This window comes from Lepidochelys kempii, chromosome 7 (genome assembly GCF_965140285.1).
Source record: "Lepidochelys kempii isolate rLepKem1 chromosome 7, rLepKem1.hap1, whole genome shotgun sequence".
NCBI classification, from domain to species: Eukaryota; Metazoa; Chordata; order Testudines; family Cheloniidae; genus Lepidochelys; species Lepidochelys kempii.
The window spans coordinates 125523919-125544855 of NC_136386.1; the positions used below are offsets into that span (position 1 = coordinate 125523919).

A 20937-nucleotide genomic window follows, 5' to 3' on the forward strand; every position below is an offset into this window, starting at 1 on the left:
CTGTCTGCTACCCAAGATCCATAAACTTGGAAACCCTGGACGCCCCATCATCTACATCAGCCACACCATCAGAGGCTTATTCACCTGCATGTCTACAAATGTGATATATGCCAGCAGTGCCCCTCTGCCATGTACGTTGGCCATACCGGACAGTCCCTACGTAAAATAATAAATGGACACAAATCGGACATCAGGAATGGTAACACACAAAAGCCAGTGGGAGAACACGTCAATCTTCCTGGACATTCTATAACAGATTTGAAAGTAGCTAAACTTGAACAAAAAAACTTCAGAAACAGACTTCAAAAGAGAAACAGCAGAACTAAAATTCATTTGCAAATTTAACACCATTAATTTGGGCTTGAATAGGGACTGGGAGTGGCTGGCTCATTACAGAAGCAGCTTTGCCTCTCCTGGAATTGACACCTCCTCATCTGTTGTTGAGGGTGGACTACATCCACCCTGATTGAATTGGCCCTGTCAACACTGGTTCTCCACTTGTGAGGTAACTCCCTTCTCTTCATGTGTCAGTATAATAATGCCTGCATCTGTAAGTTTCACTCCATGCATCTGAAGAAGTGGGTTTTTTACCCACGAAAGCTTATGCCCAAATAAATCTGTTAGTCTTTAAGGTGCCACCAGACTCCTTGTTGTTTTTGTGGATACAGACTAACATGGCTACCCCCTGATACTTAAGTAGACAAGAATTTAAAAGTTTGGTCACGAAGGAGCTTGTGCAGGAATGGTCAGAACTACAGACTAAGGAAACAAAAGGATGAAAGTTCTATGATGTATGCTCAAAACCCAAAGATAATACTATACTCCACAGTCATGTTAGAAAAAGTGAAGTAGTCATCTTTAAAGTGTTAAATGTAAGTTAAACTGATTAAAAAGACCAAGGTGGGCTGTGTAATGTGTGGAAAACCAAAGAAACCTGATCGTGGTCTATGGCATTGTACACAATATGCTACGGAAAGAAAGTTTCTTTACAAAAAATTGAGTGAAATCAAAGATTTTTCCCTGTAAGGACTAGTGAGAATGTCAGAAAAATGGAATAGTACACACACACAAGGCTGGCTGTGTTTCCTGACGGATACTGGACTGAGTGAAAGAATATATATTTTAAAAAACCTTAGCTAAAAATGCATGAAGAAAATGGCGGTCATAGCCTTGTATGATGAGGCTGTTGCACCAAAAAACAAAGACAAAAGCATGCTGGGAACAAGCTGCCTGCAAGAAGGCAGCCTGTACTGGGAAGAGTTAGTTGGGGCCAGGATTTTGCATACCATTGCTGTCTCACATCCTTCTAGGGAGAGAGCCGAGAAGTGTCAGTACTTTTGGGGGAAGAGGGTTGCAGTGGGAGCAGCAGCATCAGGAGCCCAAGTTTTCTGGAATCTCCTCTTCTCTGGATGAGATATCGGTATTAGGGAGTGTGTTGTGGTGGGGAATGGACTAAGATCACCAACACGTTCTGCAGAGGCCTGGAGAAGCCGCTTGTTCAGTGAGATGATTTTCCATTCCTACCACCTTAGGCACCTGCTCTGTTTGTGACATGGGCGTTAGTATGGAAATCTGATCATAGAATCATATAATATCAGGGGTGAAAGGGACCTCAGGAGGTCATCTAGTCCAACCCCCTGCTCAAAGCAGGACCAATCCCCAATTAAATCATCCTAGCCAGGGCTTTGTCAAGCCTGACCTTAAAAACTTCTAAGGAAGGAGATTCTACCACCTCCCTAAGTAATGCATTCCAGTGTTTCACCACCCTCCTAGTGAAAAAGTTTTTCCTAATATCCAACCTAAACCTCCACCACTGCAACTTGAGACCATTACTCCTTGTCCTGTCATCATCTACCACTGAGAATAGTCTAGAACCATCCTCTTTGGAACCACCTCTCAGGTAGTTGAAAGCAGCTATCAAATCCCCCCTCATTCTTTTCTTCTGCAGACTAAACAATCCCAGTTCCCTCAGCCTCTCCTCATAACTCATGTGTTCCAGACCCCTAATCATTTTTGTTGCCGTTTGCTGGACTCTCTCCAATTTTTCCACATCCTTCTTGTAGTGTGGGGCCAAAAACTGGACAGAGTACTCCAGATGAGGCCTCACCAATGTCGAATAGAGGGGGACGATCACGTCCCTCGATCTGCTGGCAGTGCCCCTACATATACGTCCCAAAATGCCATTGGCCTTCTGGCAACAAGGGCACACTGTTGACTCATATCCAGCTTTTTGTCCACTGTCACCCCTAGCTCCTTTTCCGCAGAACTGCTGCCTAGCCATTCGGACCCTAGTCTGTAGCGGTGCATTGGATTCTTCTGTCCTAAGTTCAGGACCCTGCACTTATCCTTGTTGAACCTCATCAGATTTCTTTTGGCCCAATCCTCCAATTTGTCTAGGTCCCTCTGTATCCTATCCCTACCTGCCACCGTATCATCCGCAAATTTGCTGAGAGTGCAATCCACACCATCCTCCAGATCATTTATGAAGATATCGAACAAAACCAGCCCCAAGACCGACCCTTGGGGCACTCCACTTGATACCGGCTGCCATCCAGACATGGAGCCATTGATCACTACCCGTTGAGCCCGACAATCTAGCCAACTTTCTACCCACCTTATAATGCATTCATCCAGCCCATACTTCTTTAACTTGCTGACAAGAATACTGTGGGAGACCGTGTCAAAAGCTTTGCTAAAGTCAAGAAACAATACATCCACTGCTTTCCCTTCATCCACAGAACCGGTAATCTCATCATAGAAGGCGATTAGATTAGTCAGGCATGACCTTCCCTTGGTGAATCCATGCTGACTGTTCCTGATCACTTTCCTCTTGTGTAAGTGCTTCAGGATTGATTCCTTGTGGACCTACTCCATGATTTTTCCGGAGACTGAGGTGAGGCTGACTGGCCTGTAGTTCCCAGGATCCTCCTTCTTCCCTTTTTTAAAGATGGGCACTACATTAGCCTTTTTCCAGTCGCCCGGGACTTCCCCCGATTGCCATGAGTTTTCAAAGATAATGGCCAATGGCTCTGCAATCACAGCCGCCAATTCCTTCAGCACTCTCGGATGCAACTCGTCCGGCCCCATGGACTTGTGCACGTCCAGCTTTTCTAAATAGTCCCTAACCACCTCTATCTCCACAGAGGGCTGGCCACCTCCTCCCCATGCTGATAATCTTCCTAAAGCGAGGTGGTTTGTAGTGTGGCTACAAGTGTTTATTTTCTGTTAAAAGAAAGGACTTTAATTCCAATTCTTGAATATTCAAACAGCCGTTCCAGCTGTATCCCAATTACAACAGGCCGTATGATCTCTTCCCAAAGTAGCATGATTGGGTTATTTTTAAGTAAGCTGGTTTGCTGCTGTTTGAACGTGGAGTCGGAAATCTGGGGCTGCTCTAGAATAATTCACAGCATAAAAGTAGGTACTTGGCCAAGAGAAGAAAAGTCTCAGTGTTAGTCCCAACTGCTGTTAAGTCGCCCCTAGTGCTCTTTGTAAGGGCTTGGTGGTTTTTGGCTGAGTGCGCATGTCATTAACAACCAGCTTTTGGCCAAAAGAAATAACATTTTCTCACCCAAAGACTTGTATGAGACCAGATGGCCCCGCGTGTCTGGAAGTAGGTCTTGGCAAACATGACGTTTTTGAAAGCAGGATTTTGCTAGGATTTATTCCTGATGACACATAGCTGCTGGTTTGAGGTAGCCAGCTCGGATTCATTTTTTCTGTGCTGTGTTATTACTCATTCAACAGACGCTACGCTTGGCCTTATGTGTGACAAAGGGAAAGAGCCTCTGAGCCAAAGAGCTGACAACATTTTTAAACGCCCGAGGACTGTTAAACAGGCAAATTTGATCAATTAATTTTTCTAAAGCGTGCCTTAAACTTCGTAAGAGCAGCGGTGCTGCTTGCTGTGATGTGAACTTTCCGAGTCCTGTAGGAGCGGGAGGCTGTGACTCTGCCCTCTAACGTCTTGCAAGACACCTTTGGGATGAGAGGGAGGGGTTTTTCATTATGGAAATTTCCCCTGCTCTTCTAGGTGAAATTGGCAATATTAAACTTCAGCTGGAAGGTTTAATAGCCTTGGATCAAAGGATGGGGTTACTTTACAAGTTCTCCAGCAGGCCCATTATTGTTAGGGTAACGGTGTGCTAGCTGCTTTCCACGTATCTAGGAGAACGGTCCCTGCCCTGATGAGAACACAGCCTGAAAGCGAAGGAGTGGCTGAGGGCTAGGGGAGAGGAACGCCATAGATGAGCAGGTACACACGCTCACTGTAAATGCCCCTCACACCTACTGGTTGTTACTGGCTAATTGCTTGTAGGCAGCATGACAGAAGTGGGTCTAAATGAGACATTTGAATGATGGGAGAGGGGGCCTGGAGTATTAACTCAGGTAGGTCCATTCCTTGCATGGGGCAGGATGGACGAGAGCACAGAGAGTGGGAGAGGAATTGGAGTAACAAGACTGGCCTCATGGGCAAAGCCAAGGAGTGAGGAAGGTTATGCAATAACAGACAGAATCAGTTACCAGACTGTGCTTAAGAAAACTGCGCTCCAAAGTTTCACACCAGCAAGGCTTTTGGGGGAACTAGTTGCAACTCTCCTGGAGGCCATGTCTCTCTGGAGAGGAGAGGCTGTTCTTGACTTAGTCTTAAGTAATACACTGGAGTTAATTCAAGGATTAACAGTAGTCCAGTCACTAAGTAACAGTGACCACAGCAGAGATGGATCCAACATGCAAGGGGGAGGGAGGAAACCAAAAAGTGACACAGTGACTCGGAACTTTAGAAAGGGAGATTTTAATAAAACAAAAAGGACAGTCAAAAAAGGCACTAAAGTTAAAAATAAAGTAAAATCCTTAGCTGTGGCTTGGATGCTATTAAAAAACCAAAAACCAGTCATCTCAGAAGGCATGTGTGCAACTGAACAAAAAGTGAACCAGGAAATCAAAGAGTAAACCAGTAGAATTAAATGGCAGGTTCAAGAGGCTACTGATGCCAAACAAATCCTTCTACATTTGGAAGTGAACCCAAGTAAAGCTATGAAACAGGAGCATAAATTACAGTGGGCAGTGTGCCAGAGGGAAATTAGGGAGGCCAAGGTGGCTTTCAGACAGCAAGGAGCTAAATAAATGTTTCAAACATATCAGAAGCAGGAAGCCTACAAAAGAATCAGCGCAGCTGCTGGATCATTGGGGCTAAATGGAGCAATTAAGGAATCATAGAATCTCAGGGTTGGAAGGGACCCCTGAAGGTCATCTAGTCCAACCCCCTGCTCGAAGCAGGACCAATTCCCAGTTAAATCATCCCAGCCAGGGCTTTGTCAAGCCTGACCTTAAAAACCTCTAAGGAAGGAGATTCTACCACCTCCCTAGGTAACGCATTCCAGTGTTTCACCACCCTCCTAGTGAAAAAGTTTTTCCTAATATCCAATCTAAACCTCCCCCACTGCAACTTGAGACCATTACTCCTCATTCTGTCATCTGCTACCATTGAGAACAGTCTAGAGCCATCCTCTTTGGAACCCCCTTTCAGGTAGTTGAAAGCAGCTATCAAATCCCCCCTCATTCTTCTCTTCTGCAGACTAAACCGTCCCAGTTCCCTCAGCGTCTCCTCATAAGTCATGTGTTCTAGACCCCTAATCATTTTTGTTGCCCTTCGCTGGACTCTCTCCAATTTATCCACATCCTTCTTGTAGTGTGGGGCCCAAAACTGGACACAGTACTCCAGATGAGGCCTCACCAATGTTGAATAGAGGGGAACGATCACGTCCCTCGATCTGCTCGCTATGCCCCTACTTATACATCCCAAAATGCCATTGGCCTTCTTGGCAACAAGGGCACACTGCTGACTCGTATCCAGCTTCTCGTCCACTATCACCCCTAGGTCCTTTTCTGCAGAACTGCTGCCTAGCCATTCGGTCCCTAGTCTGTAGCGGTGCATTGGATTCTTCCATCCTAAGTGCAGGACCCTGCACTTATCCTTATTGAACCTCATCAGATTTCTTTTGGCCCAATCCTCCAATTTGTCTAGGTCCTTCTGTATCCTATCCCTCCCCTCCAGCGTATCTACCACTCCTCCCAGTTTAGTATCATCCGCAAATTTGCTGAGAGTGCAATCCACACCATCCTCCAGATCATTTATGAAGATATTGAACAAAACCGGCCCCAGGACCGACCCTTGGGGCACTCCACTTGACACCGGCTGCCAACTAGACATGGAGCCATTGATCACTACCCGTTGAGCCCGACAATCTAGCCAGCTTTCTACCCACCTTATAGTGCATTCATCCAGCCTATACTTCCTTAACTTGCTGACAAGAATACTGTGGGAGACCGTGTCAAAAGCTTTGCTAAAGTCAAGAAACAATACATCCACTGCTTTCCCTTCATCCACAGAACCAGTAATCTCATCATAAAAGGCGATTAGATGAGTCAGGCATGACCTTCCCTTGGTGAATCAATGCTGGCTGTTCCTGATCACTTTCCTCTCATGCAAGTGCTTCAGGATTGATTCTTTGAGGACCTGCTCCATGATTTTTCCAGGGACTGAGGTGAGGCTGACTGGCCTGTAGTTCCCAGGATCCTCCTTCTTCCCTTTTTTAAAGATTGGCACTACATTAGCCTTTTTCCAGTCATCCGTGACTTCCCCCGTTCGCCACGAGTTTTCAAAGATAATGGCCAATGGCTCTGCAATCACAGCCGCCAATTCCTTCAGCACTCTCGGATGCAACTCGTCCGGCCCCATGGACTTGTGCACGTCCAGCTTTTCTAAATAGTCCCTAACCGCCTCTATCTCCACAGAGGGCTGGCCATCTCTTCCCCATTTTGTGATGCCCAGCGCAGCAGTCTGGGAGCTGACCTTGTTCGTGAAAACAGAGGCAAAAAAAGCATTGAGTACATTAGCTTTTTCCACATCCTCTGTCACTAGGTTGCCTCCCTCATTCAGTAAGGGGCCCACACATTCCTTGGCTTTCTTCTTGTTGCCAACATACCTGAAAAAACCCTTCTTGTTAATCTTGACATCTCTGGCTAGCTGCAGCTCCAGGTGCGATTTGGCCCTCCTGATTTCATTCCTACATGCCCGAGCAATATTTTTATACTCTTCCCTGGTCATATGTCCAACCTTCCACTTCTTGTAAGCTTCTTTTCTATGTTTAAGATCCGCTAGGATTTCACCATTAAGCCAAGCTGGTCGCCTGCCATATTTACTATTCTTTCGACTCATCGGGATGGTTTGTCCCTGTAACCTCAACAGGGATTCCTTGAAATACAGCCAGCTCTCCTGGACTCCTTTCCCCTTCAAGTTAGTCCCCCAGGGGATCCTGGCCATCCGTTCCCTGAGGGAGTCGAAGTCTGCTTTCCTGAAGTCCAGGGTCTGTATCCTGCTGCTTACCTTTCTTCCCTGCATCAGGATCCTGAACTCAACCAACTCATGGTCACTGCCTCCCAGATTCCCATCCACTTTTGCTTCCCCCACTAATTCTACCCGGTTTGTGAGCAGCAGGTCAAGAAAAGCGCCCCCCCTAGTTGGCTCCTCTAGCACTTGCGCCAGGAAATTGTCCCCTACGCTTTCCAAAAACTTCCTGGATTGTCTATGCACCGCTGTATTGCTCTCCCAGCAGATATCAGGAAAATTAAAGTCACCCATGAGAATCGGGACATGCGATCTAGTAGCTTCCGTGAGCTGCCGGAAGAAAGCCTCATCTACCTCATCCCCCTGGTCTGGTGGTCTATAGCAGACTCCCACCACTACATCACTCTTGTTGCACACACTTCTAAACTTAATCCAAAGGAAGGCAAAGACATTACTGGGAGATGGAATGATTTCTTTGCAGGAGTCTTCATCACAGGGGAAATTCCATCCCCAGCCTGCCGTTTTTTAATAAGGAAGATGAGGTTCTTGCAGAGGCTGAGATGTCAGAAGAAGAGAGGTCCTTGAAAAAGTAGTAGGTCCCCAGGCCAAAATGGTCCAGCCAAGGGTTCTGAAGGAGCCAAAGTATGAAGTGGCTAAACTGCTAACTAAAATCGGCCCCTGTTCCAGGGGCTCAGAGGGTAGCTAATGTTGAACCTGTATTTAAAAAAAGGCTCTAGGGCCAATCCAAGGAGTTGCAGACTCCTAATCCTTAGAGTTGTAGCTGGCAAACTAACTGAACCAATCATTAAAACCAGAATAATTAAACACCTAAAAGATCATGCTACAACAGGGCCTGACAGTACAGTTTCTGCCAAGGGGAACTGCCTCTCATGAAGCTGTTACAATTCTCTGATCAGGTCAGTAGAGTTGCGGGTAAGGGAGAACCACCTGACATAACGTACCTGGACTTTCAAAAGGCCTTCAACAAGGTGCTGCACAGCAGGGAAGCCAAGAAGCTAAGTCCCCATGGGGTGTTAGGGTTGTATTGTCCTGGTTCAGAAACTGGCCAGGAGACAGCAAACAAAAAAAGCGTAGAAGTAAATGGTCTCTTTTCACCATGGCAAAAAGTGAATAGAGGGGGTGTTATACCAATAAAATAAAAACCAGCAGGATCTTATTAAAGGGAAAAGGCAAAATGCCACATTTATTGTAAATATAATAAAGAAATATAAAACTCACACTGTCCTATCGTTACTTATTCCTTACTTATATATATATATATATTCATTCATACCAGTTCTGCATAGGGGTTTATAGTTACCAGCCTAGAGGTTGCTCGTGACAGGGTACTGGCCAGGTAACCTGTACACGAGAGTGGAGCCGAGTCCATGTCAGATGCGCATCCGATGCTCCTGAAGGGTAGTGGCAGAACTGGAGACTCAAAGTTCTCAGTCCTTAGTGTCCATTTTTATAGGAATTTCTTCCTATGCCAGTCCGTGGAATTTGCTTTGTCATATTGTTAGTCATGACTGCTCCAGGACGGCTGTCAGGTGCTCATCAGCTTTCTTCATCCTTTGAATTGGTCGGGTGGATCCCAGTTTGCCCTCCGGTGGGGTTCTCTGGTTGTCTCCACCTGGCGTCTTCTTCGGCCAATCAATGTTAAATTCCTAGGCTGGCACTTCCCTGTTTATTCAAAACCCACCATTCATTCACATACATTCCTTACTTTAATAAAAAAACACATTTCTCATTTCACCGAGTATTGTTATTTTATTTGAGACTCCCTGTCTCTTGACATTCCTGATCCAAACTATAGAAGGTGGGAGTCTCTATGTGACATTTCTATGAGTGCCCCAATTCGCGGTTCTTCATGGGTGTTACAAACAAACATGTCAATCTCCATTACAAAGTATCTGTTTGCAAAGTAGAGCCAATTGAACATAAAGTGAAGTTAGTTAAAAAGCATGTCAATCTCCATTACAATCAATGGAAAGCGCCAATACAGAGAAAGCAGAGTCAAATTGAGCACTTTAGTTTTACAAGCGTCAATCTTAATAACAAGTGAGAAAGTATCAATTCAGAGTCAATATGAGCAGTTTGGTTTTACAAGCGTCCATCTTAATAACAAGTGAGAGAAAGTATCAATTTAGAGAAAGCAAAGCCAATTGAGCGGTTTGCAAGGTACGGTTTGCAAGCTTTAATACAGAATTGTAAATCAATATTGCAGATTTACAGTTATGTCAAATAGAAGAATTATAAATGCAGATTTAATAAATATTATAAATCAATATTGCAGGTTTACAATTTCTTATGAACAGAATCACAAATATTGGAATATGCCTACAGGGGCATCAGGGTTCCATATTGTATTGTTTAATATATTTATTAATTATCTAAATAAGGGGATGAGCAGCAAGGTAGCAGCATCTCCAGATGACACAAAGTTACTCAGGTCGGTCAAATCCAGACAAAATTATGAGGAACTTCAGAGGGACCTGAGCAAGTTAAGGAAAAGGGAAAACACAGAGGCAAATGAAGTTCAGCACTGATAAATGCAAGTAATGCATTTATTGGAGAGAAAAATTTAAACTACTTCTACACCTTACAGGGTTCTAAATTAGCTGTGTCCGTTCAGGAAAGGGGCCAGGATGTCACTGCAGACAACACAATGGAGAGCTCTGCATAGGTGCAAGCAGAAAAGCTAATGAGATGCTATGGTGCATAAGGAATGGGATGGGGAATAACACAGACAATACTATAATGCCTTTTAATTATTGGTGCAGCCTCAGCTGGATACTGTGTGCAGGACCGGTCACTCATCTGAAAACATATACTGAAAAATTAGAGGGGATTCAGAGAAAGGCAACAAAAGTTATTAGGGCCCTCGGAAAACTCTTAGAAAGGAGATGAATAAACGGGGACTTCACAAAAGTTCATAAAATAAAAAGAGTGTTATAGAGAAGATAGATTCTGTGTGTCTGATAATACAAGAAAAAGGGCACAGTCAATGTAATTAACAGAAAGCAAATTCAAACTGATAAAAGGAAATACTTTTTCACATAATGTGTAATTAGTCCAAGGAACTTACTGCCACCTAAGTCATTGAGGTCACAAACTTAGCAAGATTAAAAATGAGATTGTACATTTATATGGATAATAAGAATAATCAGAGTTATAGCAGTTAATACTAACCCACTTTGGAAAGGGATATTACGTCTTGTACACCAGGGCTTAAGCCGATCCCTTAACTCTTAGGCCTCAGGAGGCGAGCTAATGCGGTGCGGGGAGAGGGGAAATTATCCCAAATCTGCCTAATGTGAAGTTTCTTGCACCTTCATCTAGGGCATCTGGTTCTGGCCACTCTCAGAGACAGGAGCTGGACTGGATGGACCTCAGGTCCCACCTAGCCTGGCAGTTCCTGTGATGCTCTCCATATCTCTTTCCTTTGGTTTGGAGCTGGCGGGTTTCCCCGCTCAGTGAATATTGGGGAGGGGAGTTGTCAATGCTCAGTCCCCACTCTAGACAGTCTGTCCCAGGCTCCTACTTCATTGAGAGTGAATATTCTATCATTCCTCTGCTTCGGCAGCAGCTGAATGTCACTGAACCCAGATCTCCTCCAGGAGGGCACTGGGGCTTCCTACGCAGATCCCAGCACAGCATCAGACCCAGCCCTCGTGCCCCACCCGTTTGAGGAAAAAGCAGTAAAAGAAGCACAAAGGCTTAACAAAACTGTCTAGATTTCATCCCCAGGAAGCGTGGATCCTGGCTGTTCCTTTCCCCTCCCTTCTTATTAGGGAGATAAGGAGGTGGCTGTAGGGCGCAAGGGACTTAGCGGGTGCAGTCGGATGGGGTGCCAGCCATCCCCAGCTGGCTCAGAATGCTGCATAATAGGGACATTTTCAAAATACTCGGCTCTGCCGTTCAGCCTGTGCTGTGCAACCTTTCCCCCAGCCAGGTAATACTGCGTTGCTTTCTGCTGGGGTGCAGGGGAGCCCGTTCCCCCTCGTAAGTGCTTTGTTGTTTGCTTGTGTTGTTGTCTTGTGCACACAGCAGAGATGTGTGGTCCGGGGGCAAGAGGGGTAAGAGGGTTACGGGTGGAGCAGGGCTGGGCAGCCTGGTAATTCTCAAGGCTGAGCACATTAGAGTCCCCATATGCCTAGAGGAGAACTGACCACACTCCCGCAGCACGCTAGTGAGTTACGTGGGCTCTGTCCATGCCCAGCGCTGGCCCAGCTTGCACCTATCCACGGGTGCTCATGATATTCAGCTTTTCCCAGTGAACCAGGTTCAGTCAAGCCTAAGGCTTCAGTTTGCCAGTGGATCACTGTGGGGTGACCTAACCCACTCCCCATCCAAGAGGGCTGTGCTCCCAGCCAGGATCAGGATCGGGGCCCAGGCCCCCTTCATCCTCACCACTGTTCAGCAGCATCAGCAGATTCCTGCCATCTGGCCAACAGTAGAGAAGGGCCCTGCAGGAGGGTCTCATTCGCCCACTGAAAGCAGGGGGAGGGAAGGGCTCCCGGGTACCTTAAACAGGCACCTTTCTCCTTCAGGCCAGATGCGGCTTCTCCTTGTAGCTGCCTGGCCTGTTCTTTCCATGGCAGCTTAACTCAAAGGCTCTGGGAAGAAGGAAGGTGAACCGATCCCCTTGACATTGCAGCCCAAGCAAGCACAGAACCCCCAGCTTCAGGGCAGCCTGACCACCGGCTTTAGGGCAGCTTGACCACCAACCCAGGGGAGGCACAGCCTCCGCCGAAGGCCTTTCCCTCAGGCCTGGCTAATGCCTCTGCCTTCTCACACCCCATGAAGGGATTTAACCCCTCCCAGCTGGGCAAGGGTTGGCACAATCGGTCACAGGTATAAAGCAAATCCAAGTGGCAGTCAGACATCGCGGTGAGAGAGTGGGGTCCCCTCGTTATCCCCATATCCTGTGTGGCATGGATCATCACTGCACCTGCCTGTAACCAGAGGGGCCCCTGAGTGTGCCCCTGAGTGAGCACTAAGCAACCGAGTGCAAGTGCGTTCACCCCTGGGAACCCAGTGGGTGCCACAGAGGGGCTGGTTACTCAGAGGCACAGAGCACGTGCAGCAGCTGCCGGTGGGCGCTCAGCATCTCTGAAAATCCATGCCCAGTATCTCAAGTGGGGCACTCAGACAAAGCAGCTTCTTTTGAAAACTTGGGCCCTAAAGTCAGAGCAAATTACCCAGAGTAGGAGCGAGAAAGAGACTCCCACAACTCCTGCAAGAAGTCAGCCCACTGGCAGTGGGGGCTCAGTGCAGGGGCCGGGGGAGTCTGACGCTCGGCATGTTCTGTGTGAATCGTGTCCCGTTTGACTGGGTGCTTTATCCCTCTTCCTCATCCTCTGCCTCCTGCAGTTTTCTTAGATGAGGGCTCCAAGGCAGGACACTGCCACAGTTCTTCTTTGTTATTTGTCCCGCTTCCAAGGTCCACTCCAAGCCACGCCTCCCATCCAGCTCCAGGCTGGTGCTCAGAGTGTGGGGAGCTCTGGGTCAGTTTCTGTACCAGCCCAGATCAGCCAGCTATGACAGTGCTGTGCTCTCCTGCTGCCTTTCTGCAACCCTCGTGCAGCAGGTTGGAGGTATCACCTCACAGCCTGCTGGCAAGAGCTCACCTCGCGTTCTAGCCCGGAGCAGCCTGCCGCTGCTGTGGAGCTGTGCTCCCTGCCCGGGGATCTCCTGAGGAGCCCATCTGGCAGAGAGAACGCGGGCCTAGGAAGGGACATTTCGGTCCCTCAGCCTAGGGAGTCTCCCTGGGTGGAGACAGATGCAGGCCAGAAGCCCCTCCCAGCGGCTGGGGGATTCCGTTCCTGTTCTGTTCCCTTTCGACAGGTAAATCGCACCTGGCCATCGTACAGCGAGTGAACAACGAAGGGGAAGGAGACCCGTTCTATGAGGTGATGGGGATCATCACGCTGGAGGATGTCATTGAAGAGATCATCAAGTCCGAGATCCTGGATGAAACAGACCTTTACAGTCAGTGTCACAGACCAGATACTGTGATGAGGGGAACCAGGATAGGGGCTGAGCTAGCTAGATTAGACAGACAGCTTGCTCAGCTTGCCCAGATAAACACAGTCAGCCTGAGCAGCCAGGAATTAATTTCCTGAGGAGGGGAGTGTATCCGTCCTGTGCCGCCACTCCCCAGTGGGCCCTGCATGTCCTCTACAACACAGAGCACTTGTCAGGAGAACAACCAGCACAGCCTGAGACCCATCCTTGCGCTCTGTGATTCTTGCACCTCACCTGCAGACGCTGTGTATAAGGCGCAGTCACACTGCATGTCACTGGCCCCTCTGCCTGGCGTGGTCCCTCGGCTGCACGAGAAGGGAGCGATGTAAGTGCTGACAGACTCGGCCCGGTGCTTTCACTGCACAGACTTGCAGGTATCGAGGGAAGTTCTCGAGACGGGGGTGGATCTGGCTGGGGAACTGTCTCCTCAGGGCGGGGTGGGAGCTCCATTGCTTGGCTCTTTTAGAACTGGACTGGCCAAGGCACGAGACAACAGCCTGAAGGGAACAATCCGGCCCTGGCAGCTGGGCAGCGGGGACGGACTGGAGGGGACCAAACAGGTCTAGATCTTCCGGCTGGCCCCTGTGGGTCTGGAGGCTCCGATCTCAGCTGGGCAGACACCGTGCGGATGAGCACAGTGTAAATGTCTCAGGTGTCAGCTAGGCCAGTGTCATTTGAGGTTCAGTTGTGTTCCGAGCTGACCTTTAGCAGTATTGTCCAAGGCACGTAACCTTGCCGCTCTCCACCCCTGCAGCAGACAACCGAAAGAAGGAGAGGGCGCTGCACCAAGGCAGGAAGCCACACGACTTCTCCATCTTCAGGCTCTCAGACAGTGAGATGAAGGTGAAGATCTCCCCTCAGCTGCTGCTGGCCGTGCACCGCTTCATGGCATCAGGTACCAGCTCCCCTTTGTGCTTCGTGGACAGATGCCCAACACCCCCGAGCACAAGCGCCTGGGGGCTCCCAGGACCCTCCCCACAGCATTACCAGCTCTCCACCGCCAGGGTCTTGTGCTCTGCTGTCTCTTGGATTTCATCCACTTCCTTCCCCCCCAAGGAGGGGGTTCCCCTTTCACCTCCTTCCTGGGGACTTGAACCCATGGGGGCCACAGACTCCCCAGCTCAGGGGGTTTGGATCTGGCTCCCAGTCCTGGCCCAGAGCACCATGGGGGGATACTGTGCTGTGGAAGGCCCCATCACCTGAGTGAGATGCCAAACCAAGGCCCCCCTCTCTCCTGTCCCTGGTCCTCTGCCTGGGTGAAGTTACGATCCCCGAGCACTTTGCCAGCAGCGTCAGGGGGGACGCCAGCATCCCGGCCAGCGTCTCCTGACTGGGCGGAGCGAGCACACACGGGGGGGGGCCTGCACAGCCCTGCCCTGCTGGGCTCTCCCACGCGTAAAGGGCCTTGGGATAGGTGGAGTCCATCTCCTCTCTTCCCCCCTAGAAATCGAACCCTTCAAATCTCCCTGCCTCTCGGAGAAGATCCTGCTGAGGCTCCTCAAACGCCCCAGCGTCATCCAGGAGCTGAAGTACGACCATAAAAACAAGCGGGCCACGGAGCACTGTCTCTACCAGTGCAACCGGCCAGTGGACTACTTCGTCCTCATCCTGCAGGTGAGTCCGGGCACTGGCCCCCGCAGGCCCCTTCCCCACGTCAGGCAGCACCAGGTGAGCCCCTGGGGCCGTTCCTCAGTGGCTCAGACCTGGTCGTTCAAAGGAAAGAGCCTTGGGTTTTCCTCCCAGGGTGGGTCCGAGGTGGTGACTCCAGTGAGGGCACGGGTCTAGGAGCTACCTCGTACGTGCTCATTGCCAGCTCTGACAGGCTTGCCCCGTGGTGTTTAACCTCCAGGCCTTGGTTCCTCTGTCTGTGAAATGGGCCTGCGAGTTCCCCAGCTCGCAGATGGGGGGGGAGTATGAAGAAGTGAATCTGGCAAAGTGCTTCGAGGTTACAAAGTGCTTCGAGGTGAGCTCTCCTTGCTCAGCGGTAATGATCTGGGGGATGTTTCTCATTCCCCAAGTGACCGTGCTGCCCCGCAGCTAGAAAGAGCCCAGGGGCTAAAAATTCAGGGAACCTCACTGATCCTGAGTGTCTAATGGAGTTATTGCCCTTCAGCCAGGCTCCCTGCAGGCAAACGCTGAGGAAGCTTCCCCACATTCTCCCTAACAAACAGCTCTGCCAGCGCCCCTCAATCCTGACTCACAGCCGCCCGTCACTCCAGGCCTGGGCTGCCCACACACACCCAGCTCCCCACCGGTCCCCCAGTCCTGACCCACAGCCCCCCGACACTCCAGGCCTGGACTCCCCACACACACCCAGCTCCCCACAGGTCCCTCAATCCTGACTCACAGCCCCCCGTCACTCCAGGCCTGGACTCCCCACACACACCCAGCTCCCCACCGGTCCCCCAGTCCTGACCCACAGCCCCCGTCACTCCAGGCCTGGACTCCCCACACACACCCAGCTCCCCACCGGTCCCCCAGTCCTGACCCACAGCCCCCGACACTCCAGGCCTGGGCTGCCCCCTCACACACACCCAGCTCCCCACCGGTCCCCCAGTCCTGACCCACAGCCCCCGTCACTCCAGGCCTGAACTCCCCACACACACCCAGCTCCCCACCGGTCCCCCAGTCCTGACCCACAGCCCCCCGACACTCCAGGCCTGGACTCCCCACACACACCCAGCTCCCCACCGGTCCCCCAGTCCTGACCCACAGCCCCCCGACACTCCAGGCCTGGACTCCCCACACACACCCAGCTCCCCACCGGTCCCCCAGTCCTGACCCACAGCCCCCGTCACTCCAGGCCTGTGCTCCCCACACACACCCAGCTCCCCACCGGTCCCCCAGTCCTGACCCACAGCCCCCGTCACTCCAGGCCTGTGCTCCCCACACACACCCAGCTCCCCACAGGTCCCCCAGTCCTGACCCACAGCCCCCGTCACTCCAGGCCTGGACTCCCCACACACACCCAGCTCCCCACCGGTCCCCCAGTCCTGACCCACAGCCCCCGTCACTCCAGGCCTGGGCTGCCCCCTCACACACACCCAGCTCCCCACCGGTCCCCCAGTCCTGACCCACAGCCCCCGTCACTCCAGGCCTGAACTCCCCACACACACCCAGCTCCCCACCGGTCCCCCAGTCCTGACCCACAGCCCCCCGACACTCCAGGCCTGGACTCCCCACACACACCCAGCTCCCCACCGGTCCCCCAGTCCTGACCCACAGCCCCCCGTCACTCCAGGCCTGGGCTGCCCACACACACCCAGCTCCCCACCGGTCCCCCAGTCCTGACCCACAGCCCCCCGACACTCCAGGCCTGTGCTCCCCCCTCACAAACACCCAGCTCCCGCAGTCCTGACTTGCAGCCCCCACCCCGACCCCGTCACTCCAGGCCTGGGTTCCCCCCACCACACACACCCAGCTCCCCACAGGTTCCTTAACCGTGGGCTGCAGCCCCCCACCCCGTCACTCCTGGACCGGGCTCCCCACACGCACAGCCCCCATGCCCATCAGAACTGACCTGGGTTTATGCTGTGGACACAGAACCAGTTGCAGCCTTGAGGACATTTTTGGCCTTTGTTGTTTCTAAGCTGTGCTCTGACCCCCCTCTGCCTACAGGACCCACCCAGCCCTGCGAGGGGTGGGGGGGCAGGGGGCGAAGTGGGGGTGACACTGAGCACTGTTACCTCCTTGCAGGGCAAAGTGGAAGTGGAGATTGGCAAGGAAGGGCTGCGGTTTGAGAACGGAGCGTTCACCTACTATGGCGTCCCAGCCATCACGGCTGTCGTCTGCTCAGGTAAAGCCAGCGCTGGCCAGTCCTCAGCCTGGAGGGGCCGCTGGAGAACAGGCTGCAGAGAGTAACCCAGCCCTGGCCCCAGACAGCAGACAGGGCCTGGGGCAGCAGTGGTCGGGGCCAGGGGGGCAGGGTGCTGTCCCAGTTCAGTGGGGTTTTAGGCAACGTGAGGAGTCTCTCACTTGGCCCCGCAGCCAAGCACAGGCCTCGGCCTCTGGTCGGGACTTCCCTCGCGGGCTGGGAAGAGCAGGGGGGGTGGGAGCTGGCCATGTGCATGCCGACCTCGCGGCCGCGCAGTGAGACAGCCCCCGGGCCTGCACAGGGCCAGCTCTGCATGGAGGCAGGTGCGGGGTGCAGGAGCTGTGCAGCAGGCAAGCCCCTTCCAGTGAGCAGAGGCAGGCCATGCCCGGGTGTGGGGGGAAGCCCTCAGGCAAAGGGAGCGCTACTCAGGTGATTGGCAGCAGGCACGGCCTCTCCCACCCCTGTTCCCAGGGGAACGTCTCTCCTCCCTGGGGTGGCGTGGGATTGGCTCCTGTGCAATTCACTCTTTCCCACCTGTGATTTCAGATAACGATGTGCAGAAAGTGAGCAGCCTGGCCGGATCCTCCTTCCTGCGTAGGTACCTGCCACACCCGCCCCTCTGCCACCACGCGGTGCTTGTGTGTACGGCCAGAGCAGCGTCCCCACAGCGGGCGAGCAGCAAACCCCCGGGCTCGCTCCCAACCAGTGCAGTGGCCAGGCTGGCGTGAGCCATCTGCTAGCAGAGTCTGGCTTGGCACACACACTGGGCAGAGCCATGTTCTGCTTGGCCAGAGCCTCGTCACCACACACCAAACCAAGCCAATCCCTCACCCCAGGACCAGGAGGGGGCCCAAACTGCGGAAGAAGAGCAGAGGCGGCTGGGGCTGGGAAGCAGCGAGCTGGCTAGTGGAGGAAAAGCCACTCTTCTGAGCTGCTCCACCTCTGCTGTGGCCCAGCCCCTCGCTCACTTTAGCTCCTTTTCTACTGGAAAAATCGAAGGTGGGAATTTCCAGTATTTCAAGCCTAGCTTTTCCTAAAGAAAGTGAACTGGAAGTGAGCCTGGGCCCAGAGCTTCAGGGGATGGGGAGAGCAGGCTGGGGTAAATCGGACAGGGGGCCTTAAAATCAAGGAAAAGGTTAGAAAAATTTGAGACATATGTTCAAAATAGCAGAGAAAGCGCACGTGCAACCCCAGCGGTTTCCTCTCACCCTTTCTCAGAGTGGAATGAGACGTTGTATCCCCCACCCCCCCAATTAACCCAGTTTTGAGCATTAGAAAAAAACAATTTTAATGTAAAATGGGTGACACCCCAGTCTACACAATGAGCCAGGCCCGAGTGAGCATTGGTGGGATAAGGGAACTGTTAGATGAGCAAGGGCCCAAGGCCAGAGTTGTGTACAGCTCCTAACGCACCGGGCATGGCGTATGGCTATTAGGTCAGGTTGGGAAATAATTATTTACTGCAGGATTTTTAAAGTGTTTTTACACAAATGTCATATGAACGTTTATTGTTTTACACAAAAGAAAACCTGACCATTTGTTTTTTTTAAAAGTTCCTGGTAACAATTTTCTGTTTTTCAAACCCCAAAACTTTTACCAAAACCAGAAATGTTTATCAAAAAATGTTTTGTGAGTGTTGTCAAAGAACTGGAGAAATTCTACCGGAGCTAAAGCTTTTGTGGAAAATTTTCATTTTTGTCAAAAAGCCATTTTTTGTCCCCCCCAAATGTAGTTTAAATGAAAAAATGTGCACAGCTCTATTGCCCTAGTTCCACATGAGGGCCCCAGGCCTCGGCACACACCTGCCTTAGCGCCTGCAGGATTGGGCCTGTCTCTGGCCATCCACAGGGGCACTGTGGGAATGATGCTAGAGTACCAAGCGTGCAGGCATTTTGTGCCGCCTTTGGGCAGAAATCTCCCCTGCTCAGCCCAGGCGGGGCCTTTTCGGGCAAGTTTTAAATCCCTTTTGCCAAGCTCTCTGGCTGGAGGGAGGAGCTGTTTTTCACACTTTAAAGAGCTGTTCCTGCCCTGCCCTGGGCTTAGTTTTGAACATTTGGAAATGCCTCGGGCCCCGATCCTGGAGCTTTGCCATTGGCTACTATAGCAGCTGGGGCAGGACCTTATTGAGCAGGTGCAGCCGGCCATGTTGTTGTTATTATCTGTGCTGCAGAAGCACCAAGACCGTCTCAGCCCCAGAGAACTTACCGTCCAAGGCTTCAGTCGTGCAGCTGGAATGGAACGGGTAGACCCGGCCCCAGCACAGAGCCCTATCAGCTTTGGAGGGGCTCCGTACAGCTGCAGGGCACTGCCCAAACAGACTAAGACACAGTGCAGCAGGGGGACAAGGCAAACAAACAGAAGGGAGAAAATGGCAGTGACGACAGTGAGGTTTTGTATGATCCATTTAGGTCTCAGTTCACCACCTTGAGGCTGTACCGAATGTGGGTCCCACACAGATGTGGGCTCGCGTGTGAACAAAGGCCAGTCTGAAATGGCACAGGTGGTTCAATTTACCTAGCAGCTGCTCAGGCGAACGTGTGCATGCAGTCAAGTGAGAAAAACCTAGAACCTTCCCCCACCTTCGCTGCCTACAGCTACTGACCAGTTCTGGCTTCGCACTGGCCTACACTGGGAAGTTACGTCCTCACGGCTCCGTCTCTCAGGAGTGTGAAAAGTCCACACCCCTAAGAGATGCAGCTGTGCTGGCCTAATGCCCAGTGTAGACAGCATTAGGTCGAGGGAAGGATTCTTCTGTCAGCCTGGCTACCAGCTCTCGGGGAAGGGAGAGCAGTTTTAAGTGTAGCCCAGGAGAACTTTCAGCATCTAATTGGCGTGTTCCTATTATTAATCATTACTCCCCATCCAGCTCCTTTGCTGTGTACTGTGATGCCCCCGTCCTGCTGATTTTATAATCTGAGCCCCCGATTCTGAATCCTGTTCCAACAACTAAAGCCCTCTGCCTGGGCCGAGCCCAGTGGGGCCCATGGAGATCTGCCTACATAGGCCCAATTGTGGGATCGAAGCCCAGATTCGTACCCGGCCCCATTGGGGAGGGGCAGATGGGGGGGGAAGGGAGAGCGCTCATGGGGGGAAGTGGTGAACTATTCCCAGGGAGGCCAGACTGTTGGGAGTTTGTTAGGATCAGGTATTTCTTACTGGATACTCTGACTTTAATTTAAAAAGCAGTGAGGCTTGTGTTGATGATTTAAATCCTCTCCTTGGATGATCATCAGGCATTCTCCCCCCTCTCACGGCTTTCTGCGCCACATTCCACTTGGGCGATGAAATGAACAGGTTACTCTCACTTTGTGGCTCTCCAGCATTAACTTAAAGCTCCAGGCCTGCAAGCACTTAGGCACACGCACTCCCATGAGTGGGATGCACAACTCCATGCGTGTGTTGGCAGCGATGGGGGCCGCGGCTGCCATGTTTGGGCTGCAAAACCCGCAGGGAGGGGAGAATCATGAGAATTATTCCTAAGGCACCTCAATCCACCTGACTGCCCTTCCAACTTCGACAGACACCCCCTCCTCCCAGGTGTGCACCCTCAATCATGTGTGTGCTCTTAGCGCCACCTGGTGCCCCTCTCAGGGGCTGTGCATGATTCAGCTATATATGCATGATGGCCATTTATTGACTCCAGTATTTCCCTTTTCCCATGAATATGAACCTGACCTTGTGCAATGAGACATTTATTCTCATGTGACCACACGGTGAAATTTCATCAAAAGGGCATGAAATT

General features: G+C 51.2%; 1 protein-coding gene across 1 annotated transcript in view; it reads left to right on the top strand.

The window, feature by feature from the left end:
* Positions 1-20937, top strand: part of CNNM1 (cyclin and CBS domain divalent metal cation transport mediator 1) — a 71338-nt gene that overhangs the window by 22764 nt on the left and 27637 nt on the right. Inside the window, exons 2-6 of the mRNA XM_073354668.2 lie at positions 13202-13345; positions 14136-14276; positions 14826-14995; positions 17078-17177; positions 17742-17789. Of these exons, the coding sequence (XP_073210769.1) occupies positions 13202-13345; positions 14136-14276; positions 14826-14995; positions 17078-17177; positions 17742-17789 (603 nt within the window). The remainder of the gene's footprint in view (positions 1-13201; positions 13346-14135; positions 14277-14825; positions 14996-17077; positions 17178-17741; positions 17790-20937) is intronic.